General features: G+C 33.6%; 3 protein-coding genes across 3 annotated transcripts; 2 read left to right on the top strand and 1 right to left on the bottom strand.

Annotated features, from left to right (window-relative positions):
• LOC109850424 lies at nucleotides 650–5,683 on the top strand. Its single transcript, XM_020420442.1, has 5 exons — nucleotides 650–805; nucleotides 896–1,008; nucleotides 2,230–2,311; nucleotides 2,395–2,471; nucleotides 5,212–5,683. The coding sequence occupies exons 1-5, from the start codon at nucleotides 764–766 to the stop codon at nucleotides 5,435–5,437; spliced, it is 540 nt and encodes a 179-aa protein (XP_020276031.1). The 5' UTR covers nucleotides 650–763; the 3' UTR covers nucleotides 5,438–5,683.
• LOC109849524 (DEAD-box ATP-dependent RNA helicase 17) lies at nucleotides 6,759–15,325 on the top strand. Its single transcript, XM_020419371.1, has 10 exons — nucleotides 6,759–6,999; nucleotides 7,081–7,153; nucleotides 7,239–7,348; nucleotides 7,473–7,616; nucleotides 8,262–8,370; nucleotides 8,568–8,935; nucleotides 9,044–9,117; nucleotides 13,627–13,931; nucleotides 14,125–14,368; nucleotides 14,925–15,325. Exons 1-10 carry the CDS (start codon nucleotides 6,855–6,857, stop codon nucleotides 15,174–15,176), a joined length of 1,824 nt encoding a protein of 607 aa, XP_020274960.1. The 5' UTR covers nucleotides 6,759–6,854; the 3' UTR covers nucleotides 15,177–15,325.
• Nucleotides 18,958–21,617, bottom strand: LOC109850746. Its single transcript, XM_020420811.1, has 3 exons — nucleotides 21,548–21,617; nucleotides 19,688–20,824; nucleotides 18,958–19,145 (listed from the first exon to the last, which is right to left on the bottom strand). The coding sequence occupies exons 1-3, from the start codon at nucleotides 21,615–21,617 to the stop codon at nucleotides 18,958–18,960; spliced, it is 1,395 nt and encodes a 464-aa protein (XP_020276400.1).

Here is a 25,900-nt window from a genome sequence, read left to right as displayed (position 1 = left end):
CTTCGGATCGAAAAGCATGTAAAAAGTATTTCTTCTAGAGTGCAGTTCATGTTCAAGTATCCAATCTTATCTAAGGCTATAATATGATTGACTTAGAAGCATGCTAAATATTAATGACTACTTTATACAATTATATAACAATCAAAATAAACATAAGTTTTCTCCAAAAATTAAATGAAAGGTATGTAGAAGCTAAGGATTAAAATCATAATGCAGGGATCGTTGCAAATTTATTAATCAAACATTCATCATTGTTTCTCCACAGTGAACCTCAATCATCTTATATTTTCCAAGGTTTTCTTTGGATACAAAATTCATGAGATTAATTATAAGATAAGAACTTCTTCTCTCTAAGCGCAAAATATTTTAGTCTTTACTAATTGATTGAATAGTTTTGTACAAAAAAAAATTACTCATAATTTTTCTAATGACATAAATGAAATTCTTCCAAAATAATTTATCAGATTTTATAATCTCCATTTTCCGGCAAGACATGCCCAGATAACCCCATTCATACATTTTCGGCCCAAAAATTTTCAAATGGCCTTTACATCTATCCTAGTATTGACCTAAAGTTAGGCGGCCCATTTCCAGGCCCACTAATTGACTTGAAGTTCGAAAACCTAAGTCTCGCCCCAAGTCCGTCCTCTTTCACTCGCGGGCTCTCGCTATAGAGAGCCGTGCGAATTCTTCAAAATTTTCGCCCCTTTTCCAAAACCCTAGAAATCGAAATCGAAATCGAAATTAAAATTAAAGTCGAGCAATGGCGAAGCGAGAGATGTCGACGACGCTGAGGAACTTAAAGGCGAGACTCGAAATCAATCCATGGTCTCCTCTCTTTCTTTTAACCCCGTGAATTTGAAAAATCTGAGGTTTTCTTGTCAGTTTCGTTCAGTTCATGCAAAGGGCATCTCAGAGAGAAGAACCCAAGGTCAAGGATGAAGAACAAGCAGAAAAGCCCAAGCCTGAGGAGTCTTTTGGCGCTTCTCCTGTCCCTGCGAAAAGATGGTACCTTTTCTTTCCTCTTTAGGGTTTTTTTTTGCGGGTTTAGAGATTTTTTAAAAAACACCAAGTAGAAAATTTCGTTCCGTTTGAAAGCTAACGGTTTTGATAACTACTATAGATTGGGTTTTTACTTTTTGTTGGATCAATCTTGTTGAAAACACACCCTAGATTACAGCTGAAGTAAAATGCCCTGGCATGATCTGCTAGACCTTGTTGATGTAAAATTTATGTGTCTTTTTCTTGGATGCACTGGAATGACACTGAATAGTTATTAGGAACTGATTGAATTCAGAACTTTAATGCATGTGTGCAAGTTTCGGTAAGTTAACACAGATAAGGTAAGTGTATGTTTTCGTTTGAACATAAGAATGGTCTAAAATGTGTTCCACTTGCGCATTAACTTAATTCAGGCGTTGAATGTTACTTTCTAGTTTGTTCATTAATTACACTTGTATTGTAAGTGATTAATAATTGAAATCGTTAGATATTTCGTGGCTGTTTGATTAAATGTATGAATGGTGAATTTTTAACTATCATTGCATGCAAACCTTGCTGCTCGGGAAATTGCATCTTAACATTTACACTTAGCCTGATTCTTCATTTCTGATTATATATTCGGCAGAATGAGATTTAATGTCTACTGTAAATTTAGATTTCAGCAGTTGCCTTTTCCATTTATTGAAGGAAAAGGAGCTAGTTTTCCTTATATGGATGGTTACATGAAAATCTATTTTTCTATTATTTCTTGATTTGTTCAGTTCTGAAGTTAACCATCTACTTCCCCTTGTATGACGTGATGCCTGTCTATATATTAAGTTATATCATCCTTGACCTTGTGTCTAGTCAACTATCTTATATTGGAAATTTTTTTAACCTTCTTCATTTGTTAATTGTGTTTTCCAACTCTTTGCACCTTCCTCTATCTGGATTCTGCGAAGTGGATGATTAAATGGATTAAAGTTATCCTATTATGTTATGTTCTTCTGGTTATTGAGTCCTCTAGGCCATTGTGGACCTCCAAATTGTTTCTTAGCCTTTTGGCTAACTTTATTGTACCCATGGACTCATGGACTTGCTGTCACATTTTAAACAAGTTATTTGGGAGTTTTAATATGAAGAATTTGTTCGTGAATCATGCTTGAATATGATACTCAATCTTTAAGACCTTGTATCTCGTGTATTTGCCCGCACAAAATTTAAGAAACGTGTATTTCTTTTTCACAGCATAGTGATAATGGAAGGGAATCCTCATCCGGGTGCATTAAAAGGTCGAATGTCATTTCAGAGTTTCAATCCTTCTATCGATGTGAGTTTGTCAAGATTGTTGGATGTCAGTGATTTAGGTTTCTTGCATATCTGCCTTCGTTTGATGTGTGTTTTTCTCTGTAGAAATTGCATGATGAAGCTTCAGTTGTCCATCAAACGCAACAATCGAACATCAGTCATCAGAATGGTAGTTCCGACAGGTTGGTTGCTTGTTTGAACATATATATTATTTTTCTTAAGTTTCTTTGTTCTATAACTTCAGATCTTATGCATATTTGTCTTTGCAACGTTCACTGAGCCTACCATTTAGTTGGTAGAAATGTATGAACCTACCATCCAGTTTTCTTTCTGTGCTTGTTACTTGGAGCACAACCATTCACTGGGCTTCCAAGGTTTTGAATATTCCTTGTAGTGCAATGTGAATGCAAAAGAGTCTAGAATAATTAAGGCTTAGCAAGACCTCGTTTTTTAAGCGAGACCTATAGTTGGAAATGAGACAAAGAAGAGAGAATAAACAATATTAACACATGATTCACTTTGTGCATAATGTATGATGTTGACTATGAGTAGACTGTGGCCCAGGACCTTGCTTATCAGAAGAGAACTCTTGGATAATATCATGGATGTTTTGAGCTTGAAGCACTGGATAATGCTATCATAATTTTAAATGGTTAATTGGCAGGGTGGAAGGTTTTGCTCTTGTAGTCTAAGTTCTTGCAACAATTGCTTCTAACTCCAAGCCATAGTAAAAGAGCCTTATGTGTGAACAAAAATTTCTAACACGATTAGTTTGTAGACGGTGCCTATCCTTTCCATTGTCGTGTATTCAACAATTCCAGTCCCTAAAACTGTTGACCTATGATCAATATAAAGCCTTTCAAATTGTTTTTATAATCTCTAGGAAGCTGAGCTGTTCATAAAGTGTGCATTAGCTTTGGTGAAATTATTAATACTAAATTTCGAAACAGATGAATGTTATATTAGGTGTCATTTAGAAAGCTAAATTAGGCCTGGTACACAGTTAAAGAAATTGGCATCGGAGCTTCTTCCGAATACTAAAATTTGGACAGGCCAATCTTTTGTTTCCAAATACTGCATAACATATTTTTGAGGCCTGTAATACATAAACAGTACCTTGCAGTGGCTATTGCTTTACCCAAAATTTATGCAGCCCTTATGTCTGATTCTCGTCATAACTTGGAAATAAATACTTTTTCGAAGCAATACCACTAAGAGCATACACAATGGATAATGCTATCATAATTTTAAATGGTTAATTGGCAGAGAGGAAGGTTAATCTTTGCTCTTGTAGTCTAAGTTCTTGCAACAATTGCTTCTAACTCCAAGCCATTGTAAAAGAGCCTTATGTGTGAACAAAAATTTCTAACACGATTAGTTTGTAGACGGTGCCTATCCTTTCCATTGTCGTGCATTCAGCAATTCCAGTCCCTAAAACTATTGACCTATGATCAATATAAAGCCTTTCAATTTGTTTTTATAATCCCTAGGAAGCTGAGCTGTTCATAAAGTGTGCATTAGCTTTGGGGAAATTATTAATACTAAATTTCGAAACAGATGAATGTTATATTAGGTGTCATTTAGAAAGCTAAATAAGGCCTGGTACACAGTTAAAAGAAATTGGCATCGGAGCTTCTTCCGAATACTAAAATTTGGACAGGCCAATCTTTTGTTTCCAAATACTGCATAACATATTTTTGAGGCCTGTAATACAGAAACAGTACCTTGCAGTGGCTATTGCTTTACCCAAAATTTATGCAGCCCTTATGTCTGATTCTCGTCATAACTTGGAAATATATACTTTTTCGAAGCAGTACCACTAAGACCATACACAATGGATAATGCTATTATAATTTTAAATGGTTAATTGGCAGAGAGGAAGGTTTTGCTCTTGTAGTCTAAGTTCTTGCAACAATTGCTTCTAACTCCAAGCCATAGTAAAAGAGCCTTATGTGTGAACAAAAATTTCTAACACGATTAGTTTGTAGACGGTGCCTATCCTTCCCATTGTCATGCATTCAACAATTCCAGTCCCTAAAACTGTTGACCTATGATCAATATAAAGCCTTTCAATTTGTTTTTATAATCTCTAGGAAGCTGAGCTGTTCATAAAGTGTGCATTAGCTTTGGTGAAATTATTAATACTAAATTTTGAAACAGATGAATGTTATATTAGGCGTCATTTAGAAAGCTAAATAAGGCCTGGTACACAGTTAAAAGAAATTGGCATCGGAGCTTCCGAATACTAAAATTTGGACAGGCCAATCTTTTGTTTCCAAATACTGCATAACATACTTTTGAGGCTTGTAATACAGAAAGAGTACCTTGCACCGGCTATTGCTTTACCCAAAATTTATGCAGCTCTTATTTCTGATTCTCGTCATAACTTGGAAATATATACTTTTTCGAAGCAGTACCACTAAGAGCATACACAATGATCTACTGTGTGTATGAGTTTGATGGTGATGGTATGCAACGTGACTAGTACTAGTAGAGTAGGCTTCGCAACTTGTCCATCTCTTGGTAACTCATCTAACAAAATGAGCCGCCATCTCATACACATTATTTCTTACACACATATATGGAGATACATACACATGTATACAGAGCAATGTGACCGATTCATGTAAAATTATACTTATCCAGAATTTTCTGTTTTACTTGACACCTACTACATGATTGAATCCGAACCAGATGCTCTCATGGATATGATTTGACCACCATGAAGTTAGCTTGCAAATTTTTCTTATGTTCGTGCTTCGGTTTAATGTGCATCATAAGTTTATAAGCTACCTCTTTTCATACATTGTGCTAAAGCAACGGCGTAATTTATAGGCATTGGCTGAAAACTTCTTATACTGTGTTCATGGCCAAAATGTCCTGATATTCTTCATTAACTCTTGTCTTGTGTATATGATACAGAGAGGATACAAACTCTAACGCAGCTAGTCCTAGCAGTAACTCCGATCAAAAAAGAAAGCAACCCGTGATGGAGATGGAAACACCATCTTCCATTAAACTGCAAAAAACTGCAGCTGGGAATGAAAACGAGCAATCATCATCTTCACAAAATAACTCGAGAGGTAAGAAGCAGAAGCGTGACAAGTTGGACTGGAATGTACTTCGACCACCAAAACCTTCTAGATAAAAAGGAGTTATTTTTACGCGAGGGGATTCTCTCTATGTATCAATTATAATTGTACCTTGTAACCTCCTAGCCTTTTTGTTTGAGAATTGTAACCTCCCAAGTCTTGTTTTTGGTTCCTCTTTCTGTTTTGTTTATTTTTCAGTCAAGTTTGTATTCTTAATTGATGATTGTGGAATATACAGGTTCGAGTGTCGTTGGATTAGAGTTGTCATTTTCTGGGTTCTGAAGCTTCTACTTCTTTGCTTACTTGATCGAGGTTCTTTCGTATGTAGGGAAGTGATAATTTTGTTGGGTAAATTTCAATTAAATGTGGTGAAGCTTCACTTTTTTTATATTATATTTTTAGAAATGTTAGCACCCACTTTTTCTCCGCACTGAACATGAACTTTTGAAGCAGGACCAAACAAATAACTTCATGAGAACGAAAGCAAAAAAAAAATGGTGTAGCAATCTTGTATATATCAGAGTACTTTTTGACAGTTAAATCCCACAAGGCTGCGTTTTTTATTTTTTTTTTGGATTAAAACCAAGATTACTTTTGTTTAAGCAGCATTTGTTTATTTATTTTTTGAATCTGTCTATCATTTCACTTCGCTCCGAACAGAAAGACTGACTATGAAAATAACATAAACTAGTGTGAACACCGTGCAAAATATGGCATAATTTTTTCGTTACAGTAATCTTGGTTTTTAACTCCGGTTTTTAACTGTTATAATTTTTTCTGAATTTTTTGAATTACTACCGTATCCCACTTCTATTATAGTTTCCATGCGCTACAATAATTTCTTAAAAAAAACTAAAATATCCAGTTTCATGGTTGCTACAGTAATACTACTACAACAAATGACACTGTAGCGTTTACTGTAGTATGAATGGTGAATATTGGGTTCTCCCAATTGTATAGAGGAGTAGATAGACATCGTCTTACTTCTCCAAACACTGATATCTGTTCAAATCACTACGTACATGTTACAAAGAATAATACCGTCACATTATAGTTTTCTTTATTAGTATGAACTTACTTTGCGTTCTTTATTCACCTTTTTGATTTATTACTTTTTTTCCCAAATACTTGGGCTTTCGTCTAGGCGCTTTCTTGGGCATGTTTGGTTCTGTTTTTTTTTTTTTTTTTTTAAGGGGGAAGGTAAATAGACGATTTTGGGAGAAAGCTGTCAAAGTTCTAACACTTTGACAGCTCCCCCCCAAAAAAAAACCATACCAAAAGATAAAACCTAGTTGCACTGAAAATTTTGCATCTTAAATTATATAAGTAATAGTGTAAAAGTAATATTTATAAGGTGCTAACTACAAATACTCTCCCCTTTACATTCTCGGTCGAAATATCGGCGAGCCGTCTAGGGTTCAGAGCGCCTAAAACCCTAAAATCCCGAGCTCGAAGAAGTAGAAACCCTAGTCGATGAGAGAGCATCAGAAGAGCAACTCCATGGAGGAGAAGAACAAGACCAAGTCAAAGATCTCCAACGCCACTCAAGCCGAAATTTTCGCTTCGTGCTCCTTCAACGACCTCGGACTTCACCCGAATCTTTGCCAACATCTTCAAGGTATAATTACTTCAGTGAGTTTTTGTTTGATTCTTGTCTTTATTGCTTAAATTTTGTTTTTTGTTTTTTTGTTTTTGGTAGAAAAAATGGGATTTCAAGTTCCAACTCAGATCCAGGCTCAGGCAATTCCAGTTGTAATCGAGGGGAAAGATGTGTATCCTTTTTCATTCTCTATATATTTCATTGGAAATTTGAAATTTCTCTTTTTAAAAAGTTTCCCCACCTTAAATGGAGATTAGACTTGTTAATGCCGCTACTGGGACCGGAAAGACTATTGTGTATCTCGCACCAATTGTGCATTTACTTCAGGCTTATGATCAGCGGATTCAACGATCCGATGGGACTTTTGGTATGCTCACATAGTAGTTTGCGCTTTTATTAGTTCATCATAGTACTGATACATTTGGTCTTCTCATTAAAAGTGGGAAAAAAAGAACATTTGGGATTAACATTTGACTGACAATATGTATCAGCGTTGGTTCTTGTGCCGACGCGAGAATTGTGCATGCAGGTTTATGAGATTCTGCAGAAGTTACTACACCGTTTTCATTGGATAGTTCCTGGTTATATCATGGGTGGAGAAAACAGAGGAAAGGAAAAGGCTAGGCTGCGAAAAGGTTGGAGTTTGCTAGTTTTCTTGTCTATGCAGATAACTAGAACATAGTTGGTACAAACTTCTTTTCTGGGGTGGTGTTTAATTGATATACAATGCGATCAATCCTAATACATGAACTTTTCTTGAACCTTCATGTTAGGTATCATCACCATCTAAGTCATTTTTTCAGGTTGAGTTTTACGCTTGAGAAAATTTTCTCACTTTTTGTCTTTATCAATTAGCATGTATATGCAATTGAGCATTTGTGGTAGTGGATACTCCAAAACGACACGCTTATCGATATTTCATACGCCTTATTAACAGTCCTTGGATTCCCAAATACTTTCTTGAGTTGATAAGAAGTTAGACAGAAACTACCCATATAGGACTAAAAAGTTCATCCTGCTTACCTAGTCCTTAATGAATGGAGTGCCTGTATGGTTTTGAGCAATTGTGTTACTGAATGTTTTAATTTGTTCAACTATATTATCAAGTTTGCTTTCATCTCATTCCAGTTGATGTTTCATTACTTATTAGCTTTATCATATGCAATGATAATAGCAAAACATTGATACTTCTACTTTGCTCTTTTTTATTAATTGCTGTTATCCATTTATTAGGCTCACTCCTAGTTTCACTGAACGTGCATCTGATACAATGCTTTCAGGAATATCTATCCTTGTTGCAACCCCTGGGAGGTTGTTGGATCACTTAAAGAATACTTCTTCTTTTGTATATACTAATTTACGGTGGATGGTCTTTGATGAAGCTGACAGGTTTGGCTTGTCTCAACTCTCAGCATGTTCCCTTTTGATTTATCAACATTAATTTTGTTTTGAAATTACCATCATGTCAATTGTCTTGTGCATACATGGTAACACCGCATCCTTTGTATCACATGGGATGTATTCTTCTTCATAGTTATTTACTTAATCTGGTTGTATTTTCTTGTTCTCTTTTTATGTTATAACAGGATCCTTGAGCTTGGTTTTGGGAAAGAATTAGAGGAAATACTGGAGTTTTTGGGTTCCAAGAAAACTGACTCTACTAACAAAGAGGATATAGGAAAGAAACCCGGCAATATTTCAAGGCAAAATTTACTTCTGTCAGCAACTTTGAATGAAAAGGTGAATCACCTAGCTAATATCAGTTTAATCAAACCTGTTATGATTGGTTTAGATGAAAAGAAGGTCTCGTCCGACCTACCAATCCCATCAATTAGAAAATTCTCAACTACAGAATCTGACGGGGATGAAGAATCAGAAAGTATTCAAGTATTAGCAAGCCATTCAACTGATAATTATAACCTTCCAACACGGTTAATCCAAAAATATGCTAAAGGTAGCAGTTTACTCTCATTTTTTATTTCTCACTTGGTCATTGTTCTATGTTGCGTATTCGTACTGATCGGTTTGCAACTCTCAATTTGTCTCGTGATCTTATATGCAGTTCCCTGTGGTTCTCGGCTAGTTGTGCTTTTCTCTATTCTTAAGACTTTATTTGAAAAGGAAGTTTCTCAGAAGGTGAGGTTAACCTTTTATTTGTTACATGCTCATTTATCTTTACTAGTTGAGATGCACGTGCAATGCACGTGGTTGAATATCATGATTATTTAAATTAATAAAAATAGAGTAAAAATAAAAAAACAAAGTTTTTTTTATATTGATCAACTCAATAAGCTCTCTCTCAAATAAAATATTATCATTGTTTCCTTTCAACCCAGACTGTGGCCACGTGATCTACTACTTGTGAGTTATAAACGCATTAATATAGTACAACGTCTCTATTTATTAGCATCTTGAAGTCTTTAAAAGATGGGTGATCATTCAATTCGCAAAGAAATTTTACATATGAATTTGCTTGCAATATGTCCATTAAACTTTTAGTCGTGGTTTGACTCATATTCACGTTAACTTTTAGTTGATGTTTCACTCATTTATATTGTCTAAAATAACATTCTCATTCAATTTTATAGCTCATTCGTTATATCATAGAAGTAAACTGAAAGTGTGAAGAATTATTTTCTTACGAAATTAGAACAAGGAGATTATGATATATTTCGCCATATGCTCTAAATAATAAATATAAAAAAATCTTTGATGCAAGGTCCTTATCAAATCTTACCCTAAATGATGTGAATAAAAAAATGTTATTATAACTCACTTGTCTAGGGCAATTGTATTATATATAGGATACATAACTCATCTAGAATATTCATATCTCCTAAGTAGATTTTGCTGTTTGTGAGAGTAACACGTTAGAGGTTCCTATTCAAACTTTTTGGTTCTATAAAAGACACAAGAATTTGGAGTGCATAGCTTATATATCGTAAATAACATATCAATTCATGATATTATTACAACGATATTACTATTCATTATTAAATCAATTTTATTATATAAGATTATATGATCCTTTTTAAGAAATTATAAAGTATATATATGGAAACCTCGATGCTTATAGCCAGTAATTGGGCTCCATAAAATAGGTTAATTTTACATTGTCGTTTGTTATTTGTAGTACTATTAGCAATGTCATTACCTTTCCTCTTTATCTTATTATTCATACTTTTCTGATATAACTTCTCTTTTGCTAATCATTCAATTTGCTATATTTAGTTTTTATAATATCAGAGGTTAGAATATTCTCTTCTATTTTAAAAGTATTGACATGATTTTTTTAAAATATATACACATAGTAGCAATAGTATATACTTCAGTGCAACTCAAATATTGACTTGAAGTCTATTTAGAGTGAGGTCCTTTCTATGCTAGAATGGTGATATAGTGATTACACAGTCTGAAAGTCAAGAAAAAAGTTTTACAAAGGAAAAATAATTTAATATATCAAATTAAGAACTAATTTATAAAGCATACATGTGCAGTGCAGATAGCTATAAAAAGTAAGGTATATATCTTCATAAAAATTTTATAGTGAGTGACCAACTACAATCATCCTAATTTAAACATAAATAATTATTATTTTAGTTACTAATTTGATACGCGTAACTATGGAATAAATCTCCAGTAAAAAATAGGAATTGAGATTGTATGATGTTGTAGGTAAATAAATAAATATTATTAGAGCTCCTCTTTATATTAAATTTAAAAATAATAATGTAAATTATTAAGCACCAAATATTAGCTCATGTGAGAAAGTAAAATAATCTATGTTCTATATATGTATATAGTCAATCAATCAAACATATTAAAATTATGATGACCACAATCAAAATTATATGGTGGGTTCACATTAAATACAATTTGTAAAAAATAGTACATTAAAGTCAGACCACAATCAAAATTATATGGTGGGTTCACATTAAATACAATTTGTAAAAAATAGTACATTAAAGTCATAATCTTTTTAACCACTATATAGATTATCTCAAAAAAATTTCATATATAAACTATACTGCATAGGAATAGTGATGTGCACACTTAACTATGGTCTAATAATTTTAAGAACGACTTATTCTTCAATATCATCATTAATTAATGTATATGTGCATTACGCTGAAAACACAATGAAAATTTAGAAAACTACAAAATAAACACTTACAAAAGTTTTAAAAAGTGTAAAAAAATATCCTAAAATTTGTAATTTATAAATACACAACTATTAAATATTACATTGAAATCAAGGAATTACAAAAAAATTATTGAAAATTTTCAAACTTTGGAGGGATAATTTACAATGCACTATACTTTAAGGGTGTTTTTTATAAATTTTAAATTTAATAGATTTTTAATTATTTATGTTCTTTTCAAAAAAGTTATGGGTAATATTTACCATGAAATTTTTTTCCTAAATCTATACTTTTAAAAGGTGTATGGTATTTTTTTGCAAATTTTTAATTTTTTAGGGGTTGTTAGTAATTTTGTATATTTATTTTAGTGTCTATAGGTTAGAAATTCTCATAGTGTTTTTTTGTAAATTATGAATTTTAAGGACTTTTTATAATTTTTTAAACTTATAAGCATTTTCTATAGATTGTAAATTATTAATAGACTATTTATAATTTCTATGCTTTCAATTTACAAATGAATTTGAAATTTTAGGGTATTTTTTGTAAATTTTGAATTTTAAACATTTGTTTGTAATTTTTAAAACTTTAAGGGTGTTTTCTATAAATTATAAATTATGTAGGGGATATTTATAATTCTTATATTTTTAATGTACTGTTAGGTCAGAAACTATCAGGATATCTTTTTAATTTTACAAATTTGTAGGTTTTATTTTGTAATTTGTATAAAGTTCAGAGTAAGTATTGCAAATTTTATAAATTTTTGGGGCTTGTTCGTGTTATTTGTAGGTTTTTAGTATGTTTATAGGTTTGAAAATTTTAAGGTATTTTTTATAGATTTTGAATTTTAGGGATGTTTTTGTAATTTTTAAAACTTATAAGATATTTTCTCTAAAGTTAAAAAACTCTCAATTTCTAGTTAGTATATATATTTTCAGGTTTCTCACTAAATTGAGATAAGTAAAATTTATAATTTTCAAGATGCTTTAATAAAATTTTGAATTTGTAGGGTCGTTTTTGCAATTTAAAATACTTGGAGAATATTTTTTACAAAGTCTAAAAACTTGTAGGTGTTGGCTAGCATATTTTTTTAGATTTCTCTACGAACTGAAATAATTAAAGGATTTGAATTATATTAAACATATCTATTTTATCCAATAACATGTTAAGTTTCATTATGAATAAAATAAATCATTTGGTTATCAATTCAAAAAAGATAGGATAATTAGAATAGATTAGGATAACAATATAATATTTAAAAAAAAACTAAGGGTAATATTGATCATAGAAAGATTTTCCCGAACTCGTACTTTTAAAGGGAGTATGATATTTGTAGGTTTTTAGTATGTTTATAAGTTTGAAAATTTTAAGGTATTTTTTATAGATTTTAAATTTTTAGGGGTGTTTTTGTAATTTTTAAATTATACAAGTTATTTTCTTCAAAGTTAAAAAACTCTCAGCTTCTAGTTAGTATATATTTTTCAGGTTTCTCACTAAATTGAGATAAGTAAAATTTATAATTTTCAAGATGCTTTAATAAAATTTTGAATTTGTAGGGCCGTTTTTGCAATTTAAAATACTTGGAGAATATTTTTTTACAAAGTCTAAAAACTTGTAGGTGCTGGCTAGCATATTTTTTTAGATTTCTCTACAAACTGAAATAAGTAAAGGATTTGAATTATATTAAAAGTATCTAATTTATCCAATAACATGTTGAGTCTCATTATGAATAAAATAAATCATTTGGTTACCAATTCAAAAAAGATAGGGTAATTAGAATAGATTAGGATAACAATGTAATATTTTAAAAAAACTAAGGGTAATATTGACCATAGAAAGATTTTCTCGAACTCATACTTTTAAAGGGAGTATGATTTTTCTGTAATTCTTCTCCTTCAAAATTTTGCTAACACAAACACCACATTATTGTATAACCACAAGCTGGGTGGTTGGCTTGATTGGATTGTTTAATGTAGTGCAGCACATTTAAAATAGTTGTGATAATAATATCAAAGTATCAGCCGTTTAGTATAATTCTGATGATTCCCAATGCCGAAGAATGTGAAATCTGCCTGTCTATAAGCCATTTTGGATGAGGATACAGTTCACACCCTTCTCAAGTTGACTTTAAAGTTTCATAGTAAGTGAAACTCCAGTGGGCTCTAAGCTCTTTATCTCTGGTTTGGTATTTTCTTTGGAAATCTTCTCTTCCTAGAAATTTTGCATCTGTTGTACACCGCTTTCAATATGCTTCTTGTAGCTGCCACATTTATGTAGAACCCTGTTGGGTTTGTGTATATAGTATATGTCCTTTCACAGTCCCTCCAAATCCAATATACCCTGCTGCATTATTTTTCATTTTTATGATGATTATCATTGGAATGCTAATTTGGCCCAATCAGTAACCATCTTTGCTCAGTTTTCACAATACATGTATGGGATTTTTGTTTCCTTATTTGGTTCTTTCATTCAAGTATTCAGGTTTGCTTACAGGTTCATTCTACAGATTGTGGTTTTTCTTTCGACGTGTGATGCAGTGGATTTCCATTATTTTCTTTTAAGTGAATTCCGATGGTCTCCCAATCCTCAAACTGATATAAATCAGAAGCAAACATTCATCAAATGTAAGACATTTCGATTACATGGGAACATGGACCATGATGATCGGAGGGCAACATTTCAGGGATTTAAAAGTGAAAAATCGGCACTTCTCTTATGCACAGATGTTGCTGCAAGAGGTTTGGATATCCCAAAAGTTACATGTATCATTCAGTATGATTCTCCAGGCGAGGCTTCAGAATATGTGCATAGGTATTGTGAATATATTCTGTTTCGGCTTAATAATCATATATAAGGATATTTGTTGATAGCTAATTCTTTTAAAGCATTTACCTTCTGCAATTTGGACATTTGTGTTAAATTTGTAGATGAATACCAAGAAAGAAATCTGAGTGGTGAAACAAAGATCTATTATGAATAACATTGTCTTATCTTATGTTGGTAGGGTCGGAAGAACTGCTCGGTTGGGTGAAAAGGGAGAAGCTTTACTGTTCCTGCAACCTATTGAAATTGATTATTTGCATGATCTACAGCAACATGGTGTGTCCTTGAAAGAGTATCCTGTTGAAAAGGTTTTAGATAGTTTTCCGCTGCATGGCCAAAGGCATCACAAGAACTTGGCAACAATAGAGATGCATCCTTGGGTAGTATTTTTGCAGAGGGCACTGGAAGGCTTTATTGCAGCAGAGGTACTGGCTTTCTTATTGATCAGTGTTTATTTACACATAGAGCAATATTTGCTTATTTGTGGATTATGTTGTTCTCATTCCACTGGTGTCTCCAATTCCAAACTGAACATGGTTTCTTATTATTGTTCTCCTTCATCTGTCTTTGGTGTATTGGTACTTTGGTGTATTTTGTACCTTAGATTTGGGATGTGATTCCATTTATAAGAGTACTTCGGTCTATTTTGTACCATAGAATGAATGTTGATTCAACACATATCAGTTCCTCTGCCTTCATCGGTCTCCACTTCCTAAATTTCGAGGGCTGTTCATTAGTTGTCTGGTTTTTTGTAAAACAAAGATGCAGGTTTATTTTGTCTGCGAGCTGCTCCTATAGTTTCTGTGACAAGGTTGAGTAGGAATTTGTCAGCTAAGTAATAAAGGTTGATGTCACACTATTACGCCCTTGCAAAATTTTACATTCACTGGTCAAATACACTTTTGACACTTTTGTCTTCTAACATTTTGTGTCGTTATGGGTATTGTTAAATCATGTTGTATATTTGTACTTTAAATTCAGGCCAAGATGAAGACACTAGCCAAGAATGCATTCTGCTCCTGGGTTCGTGCATACACTGCTCATAAAGGCGATCTGAAGAGGATTTTTATGGTTAAAAAGCTCCACTTAGGGCATGTAGCAAGAAGCTTTGGTTTAAAAGATCAGCCTTCTTTGGTCGGTAGATCATTCCAAATGCAGGCGAAGAAGAGGAAGAAGGATCAGAGGCAAGTCAAGCCATCTAAAAGGAGAAAATTCTCCACGAAAGCCAAATAAATGAAATTTGGATCACTTGCTTTTCTGGGCTTAAAAAGTTATGCTAGAAATGTTTGCATGTATTATCAATTTTGAAATATTATTCCGATGCAGTTCTTGTTTCCCTGTAATAGCCAGATTATGATCAAGTAGGTGTTTCTTTGGTAAAACCCATCACTCTTTAGAGGATGAGAGAGATTTTAGAGAGAAGAGGTAAGAAGAGAAATTAGTATAAATTTAGGGAGGTTTTACTTGCCATCCTTCTCTCTCTCTCTCTCTCTCATCTCCTAACGTCTAATGGTGTGTGAAAATTGTTTTCTTATGATTTTCTTTAAATGAAATGACGCCCAATGGTGTGCGAAAGTCGGTTTCTTATGATTTTCTTTAAATGAAATAGAAGGGTACACCCCCTAAATAATTACTTCTTTTTTTCAAATTTTAAAAGCTTTGTAAGATTAGAATCAAGTGCATGGACGGAAATAGCGCTGGTATTATTAAATAATTAGAACTGTTTCAAAAATGCTTTATTTCTTGGATAAAAATTGTTTTATTTATAACAGTTAATAAGGTTTAACTTAATACTTATCATTCCCTCTTTAGAAGTGGGAATTTGAGAAAAACATTCTTAGGACAAAAGTATCCTTAGTCCATTTGGTTATTACATTATTATTTTATCGTAATTAGTATGTTAATTAGAATAATTATCCTGAATTTTGTGCTATTTATAGGAGATCGATTTATTAAATGAAAAATTCTACACTAATTTTATCCAAGGCTAATCTATGTATTCATGGTTTATTTGAGAGTATAGTCATCAGTTAAAATCTGTATTATCAAACAAGTATCTATCCTATTACATCGACTTACATTAAGTGGTTATGTATCCAAACTTTATGCATGCATCCCTCTCCTAATATGAATTATATTAGATAAATGGTTAGCAATTAAAAAATTTCATCTAAGTTCACCAATGTTTTTATTTATAAATTAAAAGTTAATCAATGTATTTTGCTATAATAGCATACTCGCCCATGTTAGTCCACAATCAGTCAATCACCAATTAAAAAAGATAAATTTTCCATCTAACCCTCAAATCTTTTTTATTTATAAATTAAAAATTAATCTAGACTTAATTAGATAATCCAAATTGAATAAGACAAGTGTCTTTAGTTTCTCTTTTAAATTACAATATTGTATAAAAGATTTATCTTGGAATCAATTTTACCTAGTTAGTTTATGATCACTAGTGTCTGAATTTTGGCATTGTGATTATTTACCTTCTTTGATGTCTTTTTTGCATGGAATGTGTACGAGGCCAATTACTATTGTGTAAAAGTTTGACTTGCTTTATGCTTTATATGCTTATTTGCCCTATAATATGCCAAAATTCATTTTAGGCCCTCATAAGTGATAGGTATAAAGAATGCGAACAATATTTCTCATCAACAAGGAGTCATTATGATCTATTTCTATACAAAATATTCGTGCTATGTTTTAAGTAAAAAAAGGAAATATTTATCATGTATATAATCTTTTTAGATTTAAGAAAATTATGTATTATCTTTGATATGCCTAGCTTTGAGACAGTAGTAGACTTTCACATTCTTGAATATCCTATAACTTTAATTACTCGCTTGCATTGATAGGTAGCAATTAATAAGTAGGTTTTATTTCATGTAACATTACACGTGTATCACCTCATGTTCTATTATCAAACAGATGTTTTGAACTTTAGGGGCTGTTTGGTTGGTGTCCTAAAATCAAAGAAAAAGGAAATAGGACCCCGGAAACTATTAAAAGTTGATTTACATCCATATCTATCCTTAAAAATCATTCACATCATCCAATAATATAGTGGCATCTCATCTCATCTCATCTCCTTTCTTACTTTTAAGAATAAACCAAACACAAGAAAAAACCTATTATAGAAAATAGATTTCTTTTAAAAATGAGTCACATCATCCAATAATATTGTGATAACTCATCTCATTTCATCTCATTAAAAGTTGATTTCCATCCATTTACTCAAAAAAAATCATGAAATGAGTTTTCTTAAATATGAGTCACATCATCCAATAATATAATAGCAACTCATCTCATGTCATCTTTTTTCTTAGTTTTAAAAATGAACCAAACATAAGAATATAACCTTTTATAGAAAATAGATTTCTTATAATTGTTTTCCTTGTTTTTTTAGCCAACCAAACAACCTCAACACAAGTCATGAAATTTGTTTCTTAAAAAATCACCAGCATCATCCAATAATATAGTGACAACTCATCTCATCTCATATTCTTTCTTACTTTTAAAAAGTGAACCAAACACAAGAAAAGAACCTATTATAGGAAATAAGTTTTCTTTTCTTTGATTTCCTTAGATTGCGATAAAAGATCTTGATCAATAAACGTAATAACTTTTGAACATCCAAAACCCTAGAACTGTTTGAAAGTAAACTTATTTATTTTTTTAAGGACCGATAGTTATCTTATCTGTAGATAAGTTAACTGTGCGTCCTTGTTAAATCGGTTCTGTTTTCTTTATTCATGATAAATGGACGCTTAAGATAGTCATTTGCATGGCCTATTTTTTTTAAGTGGTTGGGAGATTTTTTTTTTTTTTTTGTTGACAAGGGAACCTTGGTCAGTACCTCCACTTAAACTCCCTTTGGAGTCCGCCACACCCCGGTTCGAATCCCCCTAGTCCCCAACAATCCGCAAGGAGCAGAGCCGGTCGTGGGTTTTCTAAGGCCAAGGGTAAATTTTCTCAAGTGTGCCCCTTTATACAAATTAAACAAACAAATAAATAAATTATCAATTAATTAATTTTATTAAAATTATAAGATTTTTCAAAAGACAAGGAAAAATACTTTGGGGCCTCATTAAAACCTTGGTTGGGGAAAACCCAATGGGACAAAACCCCAAACGAAGAAAAAAGAGTACCCCGGATTGTAAACATTGCATTAAAAAAACGAAAACTACATACTCGAGTCTACATGCTTCCTCCCAAATCTCCATAAGCATTTCTTGATTTGATCAATCTTCTTTTCATCCTCCACAATTAATCGAAGCAAAGAATCATCACACGTACCTACAAAACAAAAAATAGCAATGAAATCTAAACTACAAAACATCATTTAAAATGTCTTCTTGTTGCACTTTTAGATGCAAAATCATCAATTATACTATCATATTTAATGTTCTCTAACATATCCTTTTCAATGCATAATATCGCTAATCCATTTAGCCTATATTGAGTCATGGTGGTCCGCAAGTAAGATTTCAATAATTTTAATTTAGAAAAACTTCTTTCAGCAGATGCCACAGTCACAGGTATAGTCAATAATATCCTATAAGCAACCATTACATTATAAAACATATCCACACTCTTTACAAACTCAAGAATTTTAATGGATGTCCATGGTTTATCTGTTTCATATGCTTCTTTTGGTAACATCACTTGCAACACCTGTAATTCTGAAAATAAGTCTCTTGCATCAACATCAGAAACATCACCATGTTTTAAAGCATTTTCAAGATTCACACAAAAACTTTTTAATTCATTATCATCAAGCGAAGTCAATTTTGCAGCATCAAATAAGAACCCAAAAATAGATTCAAAACAATGCAATTGTTCAAACCTACTCTTCAATTCACCAAGAGCAATATCCACTATAACAAGAAAATAATCAGTTCTAAATGATTCTTCAGCTGATTGTTGTTCCCTATCACTATTGAAAACCTCATCAAAATGTCTTTTTCTACAAACTTGACGTTTTTTTGGAAATATAGGCTCAATTCTCATATCAAGGGACCATTTGTTTAGCATCAATCATGGCAGAAACAAACTCATTTATTCTATAGTTTTCAAAAAATAACACAAGTCCTTCTAATTGTCTTACAGCAGCATCAAGACGCAAAAATAACACAAGTCCTTCTAATTGTCTTACAGCAGCATCAAGACGCATGTCTTCAGATTGTAACTTTTTACTAACTAAGTTAATCTTATGCAAAATTTACAGCAGCATCAAGACGCATGTCTTCAGATTGTAACTTTTTACTAACTAAGTTAATCTTATGCAAAATATCATGCCAAATAACCAAACTTAATATAAATTCAAAACTTGAAAGCTCTCTTGATGCTAAACTTTGAGCATCCCTACTCAATTTGGCATCTTCACTAATTTCTGTTAATTTAAATAAAGCTTCTCTAATTTGGGAAGCTTGAGATTTTATTGCTTTGACACTTTCAATGTGACTTTCCTAACGTGTAGTTGACAAGGATTTCAAAGTCAAACCATCTATATAATCAAGTAACACATTCCATCGCTTTGTTGAATTAGAGAATACCGTATATATGCATTGACATGCTCCAAAAAAAGATTTTGCTTTAACACATGAGTTGGCCATATTACAAACTATTAAGTTGAGACAATGAGAACCACATGGCATGTAAAATGCTCTAGGATTTATATCAAGTAATCTTTTTTGTACACCTAGATTTTTTTCCTTTCATATTAGAGCCATTATCATAACCTTGTCCCCTCACATCATCAATATTAAGTGTAAGGGACTCAATTACATTTTGCAATTCATTAAAAAGTCCTAATCCAGATGTATCTTCACCATTCAGAAACTCTAAAAAGTACTCTTCTATATTTATTGGAGTACTTGAAACATCTACACACCTCAATATTAAAGTTATTTGTTCTTTGTGACTTGCATCAGGAGTACAATCAAGAATGACAGAAAAATATTTAGCTGTTTTTATTTTTTCAATGATTGCATGTTTAACATTTGATGCTAAAATAGCTATCAACTCATTTTGAATTTTATGGCTAAGATAATGATAATGAATCTTCTTATCTTGAATGAGTCGAAAATGGTGTTGCATTACTGGATCAAACTCTGCAATCATTTCAAGCAGGCCTAAAAAGTTACCATTACCATCTTCATAAATTTTTTCATTTGTTCCACGAAAAGCCAAATTATGTATAGCAAGACATTTCACAACAACAATGATTCTAGCAATAACATTTTTCCAGTGTAGTGTATCTTTCTTGATTAGCTCTTGTAATTCTGTATCAATTGTTTGATTTGTTTTCAATCTGATTTGCAATTCAACACAAGACCTCAAGTTAGTGAGGTGTTCAATACTGCTTTCATGTTGTCTAAGCTTCTCACCAAGATGTTTCCAATCTCTAATTCCTTCACTAGTTAACTGACTTCTAGAATTCATTGTTTTAAACAACTTACAACAGAAACAAAACACTTTATCCAACTCCTTTGAGTACACTAGCCATTTTCGATCCTTAGTTTCCCCATTTGGTAACGTACGAAGATAATAATTTGAAGAAAAATGTCTATTGTGTTCGTCCATGGGGAATTTGAGATTAGTTTCTCTTAGGGGACCTTTTTCTACAAGTAAATCTCTCATTTTTGCATCAAGATTATCCCAAACTCGTGGATCATAAATGTTCAAATCAAATCTTGTTTCGGGACATTCATTTTCATGGCAAGGTTCATCAATATTTTCATTTTCATCAAGGAAAGGTTCATCACTATTTTCATTTTCATCTAGATCACCAATTTCTTCATTCGCATCATTCTCATTTTCTACTAATTCTTCCAATTGAATTGAGTGTTCATATTCATTTGGTAAATCATCTTCATCTAAATTTTCAAGTGAAACATTGGTTTGTTTAACAAAATATTTATTCAAAGATCCTCTTAAACTTTGAGCAATTTCATCATCTTTTTTCTTTTTTTTGTCTCTTGAGATTTCCGAAAAGTTGTTTCTTAGGAAACATTTTTTAATTTTTATAATAAACACTTAACAAAGAACAAAGAACAAAGAACAAAGAACAATAAAACCTGGATTTTGAGCATATCAGTCCAGTCGAACCCCACGAGGTCAGAGTTGGGGCTTAATCAAGAGCATCCTGATGATCCCGATTCCTGATACAAAAGTTTAGATTAAATACTGAACCATAAAATCAAGAGTTAATGAGTTATCAAAGAAAGTTCAACATTTCAGAGCTCATACACAATTGAATAACATAAGCAAAACGCCAAAACCCCCCAACTGATTTAATCTCATAGGTAATAAATAAGGATTCCAAAAACTTCAAGCAGTTTCCCCAATTCAATCTATTAATCTAAAAATAAAGAATTTCAGAGAATTTTGAGAAATACCCAAATGGTGAACTGGTGAACTGGTGAAGAAGAGGCGGTGGGTAAGGGTTGATGAGGTGAACTGGTGAAGAAGAGGCGGTGGGTTGATGGGAAATTACTCTCTCCGGAGATTTGAGGTTGAAAAGGTGAACTGGTGAACTGATTTCGTTGTTTTGGCAGAGCCGCAGAGATTGGAGGTACGAGGGCGGAGTTCGAGCTCACTGAACGGCGCGATGTACGCCACATGTGCAGCATCGGATGTGAGCCAGTTGAAGAGTGTGAGGGAGGACATTAAGGAGCTGCTTAGTGCTTGCTATGAGCCTATGAGTTGAAAGCTCTCCTGCTGCAGAGCCGACCTAGGGCCTAGGGGTGAAGAAGAGGCAACTTGCTATGAGCTGTAATCACTATCATGGGTACATTTGTGGGGCCAGTGAAATACAGATGGATGTTAGTTCACCCGTAGTTTGCTCACCCCTAGTGCCCCCCTCAGCTGTGGGCCCCGGGCTATAGCCCTAATGGCCCTAGCTTAGGGCCGGCTCTGGCAAGGAGCTACCCCTTAAGTACCAGGGGGCTCATCCCCAGTACATGGGCGAGCGGTGTGTGGACCGGGCGAGACGCGAACCAGAGACAGCGGGTCGAGCCGCTACTGACCAAGTAAACCCCGGGTCCCCCCACCCCCTAAAGCCAGAGGGACCAGGTGAATGTGGCAACAAGGATTCGATCTCCTGACCAACGGGCACGAAGCCTGGGAGATCTCTCTCCCCATGGGGAGCTAACCAGGAGACTCATCTTGTGGTTGGGAGATTTTGCTGGCTATTGTCTGTTATTTTTTCAAACTGAACAATTAAGATAATGATTATGCTAAAATAATTTGAATACTTTTAATTAATAGCTCAGGTATCATTTTACTGGTTGGAAGATTTTATTGACTGAAACGGGTATTTAGGTCATTTCATATTTTAAAGTAACAAAATTGAGGTGCTTTGCTGAGAAAAGTGTAAAGATTAGAAATAATTATTTGCTGAAACGGGTTTTTTTTTTCACATGGTATCCTAGCATTTAGTGGTTTTGCCTTCGTGTATGATTTAAAGGGAACCTTCAGTAAATGTCTATTCTTTTATCACTTCAAGAAGGAAAATAATTTAAGGACCCAAAATATGGGATCAAGGGAGGGGACAGGTGAAGTGTCCCCTCCCTATTGCATAATGAGTTGGCCATGCCAACTCATGCCAACTCATTATGTAATAGGGAGGAGACACCTCACATGTCCCCTCCATTGGTCTCATATTTTGAGTCCCAGTAGCAGCACTCCTTCAAGAATATTTCTATGCGTATATCGTCAGAGTTGTGTATCTCTGGGAAATTGAATTTGTGGCTATTGAAGAGAGCATAGATCATAATTAAGTTACAAGGGGTTTCCGACGTAGGTTGACTAATAAAACAGTGATCAGCAAAATCCGCTAGAGCTTCATAATTAAGGAGATAATATTTCTATGCATGTATCTTGGATATCTTTTGATGCGAAACCTTCATGTGAATATACAGAAAGGAGATAATGTTTAGATGATGCATTATGTGTTATTAGGACATAAGATTTGTGAGGGAGTTTTCATTCATGCCCCGCTTACATATCCACTTGCTAGAAAAATAGTAATTTGAATATAATGTCGATATTAATTATACGATGGAAAATTAAAGAAGCCTTCAAATTTTCCAAGATGAAGAGGAGGAGAGGCCTACCATCACTAGTCCATCACCACAGAGATAATAGAAGAACAAATGAGATAATACTTCCATCAGCGAGGAGGAGGAGTTATATGCAATGGAGGAGGAAACATAGATGCATGTGCATAGGGAAACTCTGCATTGATTGTTTCTAAACCCGACCTATATTTGGATTGAAAAATTCCTCAACGACCCAAAATATAGGGCCAATAGGAAAGACAAGTGAGGTATCTCACTCCTATTGGATAATGAGTTGGCCATCATCCAATAGGAGAGGGATATCTCAATTGTCCATTTTATTGGTGCTATATTTTGGATCCGTATAGCAAAGCTCGTGGCTAAAACATCATTTAATATTCTCACGCAATCAACAATTTTTTATTATTGTAGAATCTTCAATTCCAACTAATCCGACGAGGACACATCAGCGGATCATTTTTCCCTGGTGAAATAACAAGTAAACACCAAACAGGGAACCATACAAAAGCCTGTGCCTAATAGTTGGACACGCGTCCCCAAATTTACAGGGACCCCTAAAACCCTAACCCTTTCTTCTATTTTCAATCGACGATCTCCATTGCCTTGCTTCCAATGGAGAAATTCAAGCTCGGCGTTCGATCTCCGCCGCAAGAATCGACCACAACGAATGATTCTTTGTTTCCAGGCGATCAAACTCGGGTTTTTGTTCGCGCGAATCCTGGGTACTTCGATATTTTCTCCGTCTTTGATTTTAAACAGAGTTTATTTAGGTTTTCCTTTTTTGCGAATTTCTTGAGTGCAACTAACAATGAATCCTTTTTCTTTTATTTTTTCGCATTTAAGCTTTAAGTTGTTGAAGTTTAGAGAAGCTCAAGGAAATACTAAGTAAACCCTAATTTAGGGCAATGAATCTTTGACCTTTGTTCATACCCACGTTAATCTTCTGTGATAACTTGTATAGGAATTTGAATATCTAGTTATACATTGGTCATCTAAATAATCAGAATTTATAATCTTTCATTTTCTTTTACCAGTATTTCCAAGTGAATCGGGCTATCGTTCAAGGGGTGTATGAGAATTTGCTTAGAGAGCGCCTATTAGGGAGAAAATTCATGTGTATTTTTCTGATTTATATATTTTCTTTCTTGAGAATTGTATATCGATGGGTGGTTCTTGAACGGACAACTAAAAGATTGAGATTAAAGTTCCATGTGTATCCCCCCCCCCCCCCTAAACGTTGAATTGAACAAGCCTTAATGAATTCCAACTAAACTCCAATTTGGTTTCACTTACTACTGGTGATATGGGTGTATCTTCTTCTCTGCTTCGGGAGCTTAGCGATTATCATGGGAGCTTGAGGATAGACGATTATCATGGTAGCTTGAGAATAGAAGCGTAGGTTGAAGCGAAACGGCGGAGCGCGAAATCGAAGCATGCAGTTTTTAGTTCATAAGTCGACTTAAGGTTTGCATAAGTCGACTTAAGGTTTGCATGAGTCGACTTACGAAACCCACTCCAGTTATCCAAAAGTTTCTGTTGAGTCAACTGATGAAAGCATAAGTCTACTTAAGGGGGTTGTGCACGTTTGTGCACGTTTTCGACTGTTTATAAGTCGACTTACGGAACCCGTAAGTCGACTTATAACGGGTTGGGCTGTTTTTCCATGTTCCTGCTGGGATTTGATTTCTAGGGTTTGTATAAATTAAAACCCTATTATTTAGGGATTCCCTAACCAGAATTTGGGGAGATTTGAGATTAGAGAGGATTGTTCTCTATTCTAGAGAGATTGTGAGAGAGATTTGTAAAACAATTGATACTCATAATCTAGAGAAGGTATTTTCCTTCGTCAAAACTAAATTGTCTTGTGTCTTCTATTGTCTTCTTCTCAACCCACTTTTGATAATTTCGCGATCAAAGATGCTCGCACAGCGACTCGTATCAACTGGCGATGATGTTACATGGTTCCCTCCTTTTCATGCTTGCTTTCTAGTTCATTGTTATGATGGGTTGAGATGAACGTTCTAGATTACCTTTTTTACGTGATCTCCAACATTATAGATAAATTTATGGCAACAGGAGATTCCTTTTTATAATAAATGTTCTAAATTGTCAAAAGGAATTTCAATTATTTGACATGGTTGTCATTGTTTTGGTTGCTAAAAGCAATGGTTTAGTTCACTAAATGTGATTGCGAGTCAAGAGGTTATGTCAATGACCAGTGCAGGTTGTATATGAGCCCCCAAACCACCACCACCACCACCACCATCACCACCACCACCACACACACACACAAACAAAACCCCTCCTTTCTTTCCTCATCTCCTCCATCGTTATCATGTCACATGTGAAAGAGATGATATGAAGGTAAGTAAAAGATTATTGTCTGAAATTTGATGACAAAAGAAGGAAACCGCTGGTTGATTCATCAATCTTGTCTTTGTATTATCTTCCATTTCTATAGGAATAACAAATGTCAAAACTTTGTCCATTGTCGAGGTGTTATGCTCTATGTGCATGCAACTATGCAACTCTCAACTATGTACAACTTGTGCTGTAGCTTTACTTCTTGCACCATGTTGAGGGTTCACATAACTCTGCTAGTGTTGTACTTTGGTTTATCCGTCGCCACCTATCCCAAGCTCGGATAAAGGAGGGTTTTGTTAGGTAGCTGATAACTAGCATAAAACATAGTTGTTCAGCAATAAAGGAATGCTTCTTCCCCGTTCTTCTAAGAAGTTTTGCATCATTTTCCGCTGGAAAATCAAAAGCATTTACTGACAATCAATATTTCTTTAGACAGCTATTCTACCTTTTCTCAAGTTACTACTTTTACTGTAATTTAACTCTCTCCGGATGCTTATTATCTGTGCA

This window comes from Asparagus officinalis, chromosome 7 (genome assembly GCF_001876935.1).
Source record: "Asparagus officinalis chromosome 7, Aspof.V1, whole genome shotgun sequence".
NCBI lineage: Eukaryota > Viridiplantae > Streptophyta > Magnoliopsida > Asparagales > Asparagaceae > Asparagus > Asparagus officinalis.
The sequence above is the reverse complement of the archived record's forward strand: the minus strand, read 5'-3'. Positions and strand labels throughout refer to the sequence as shown.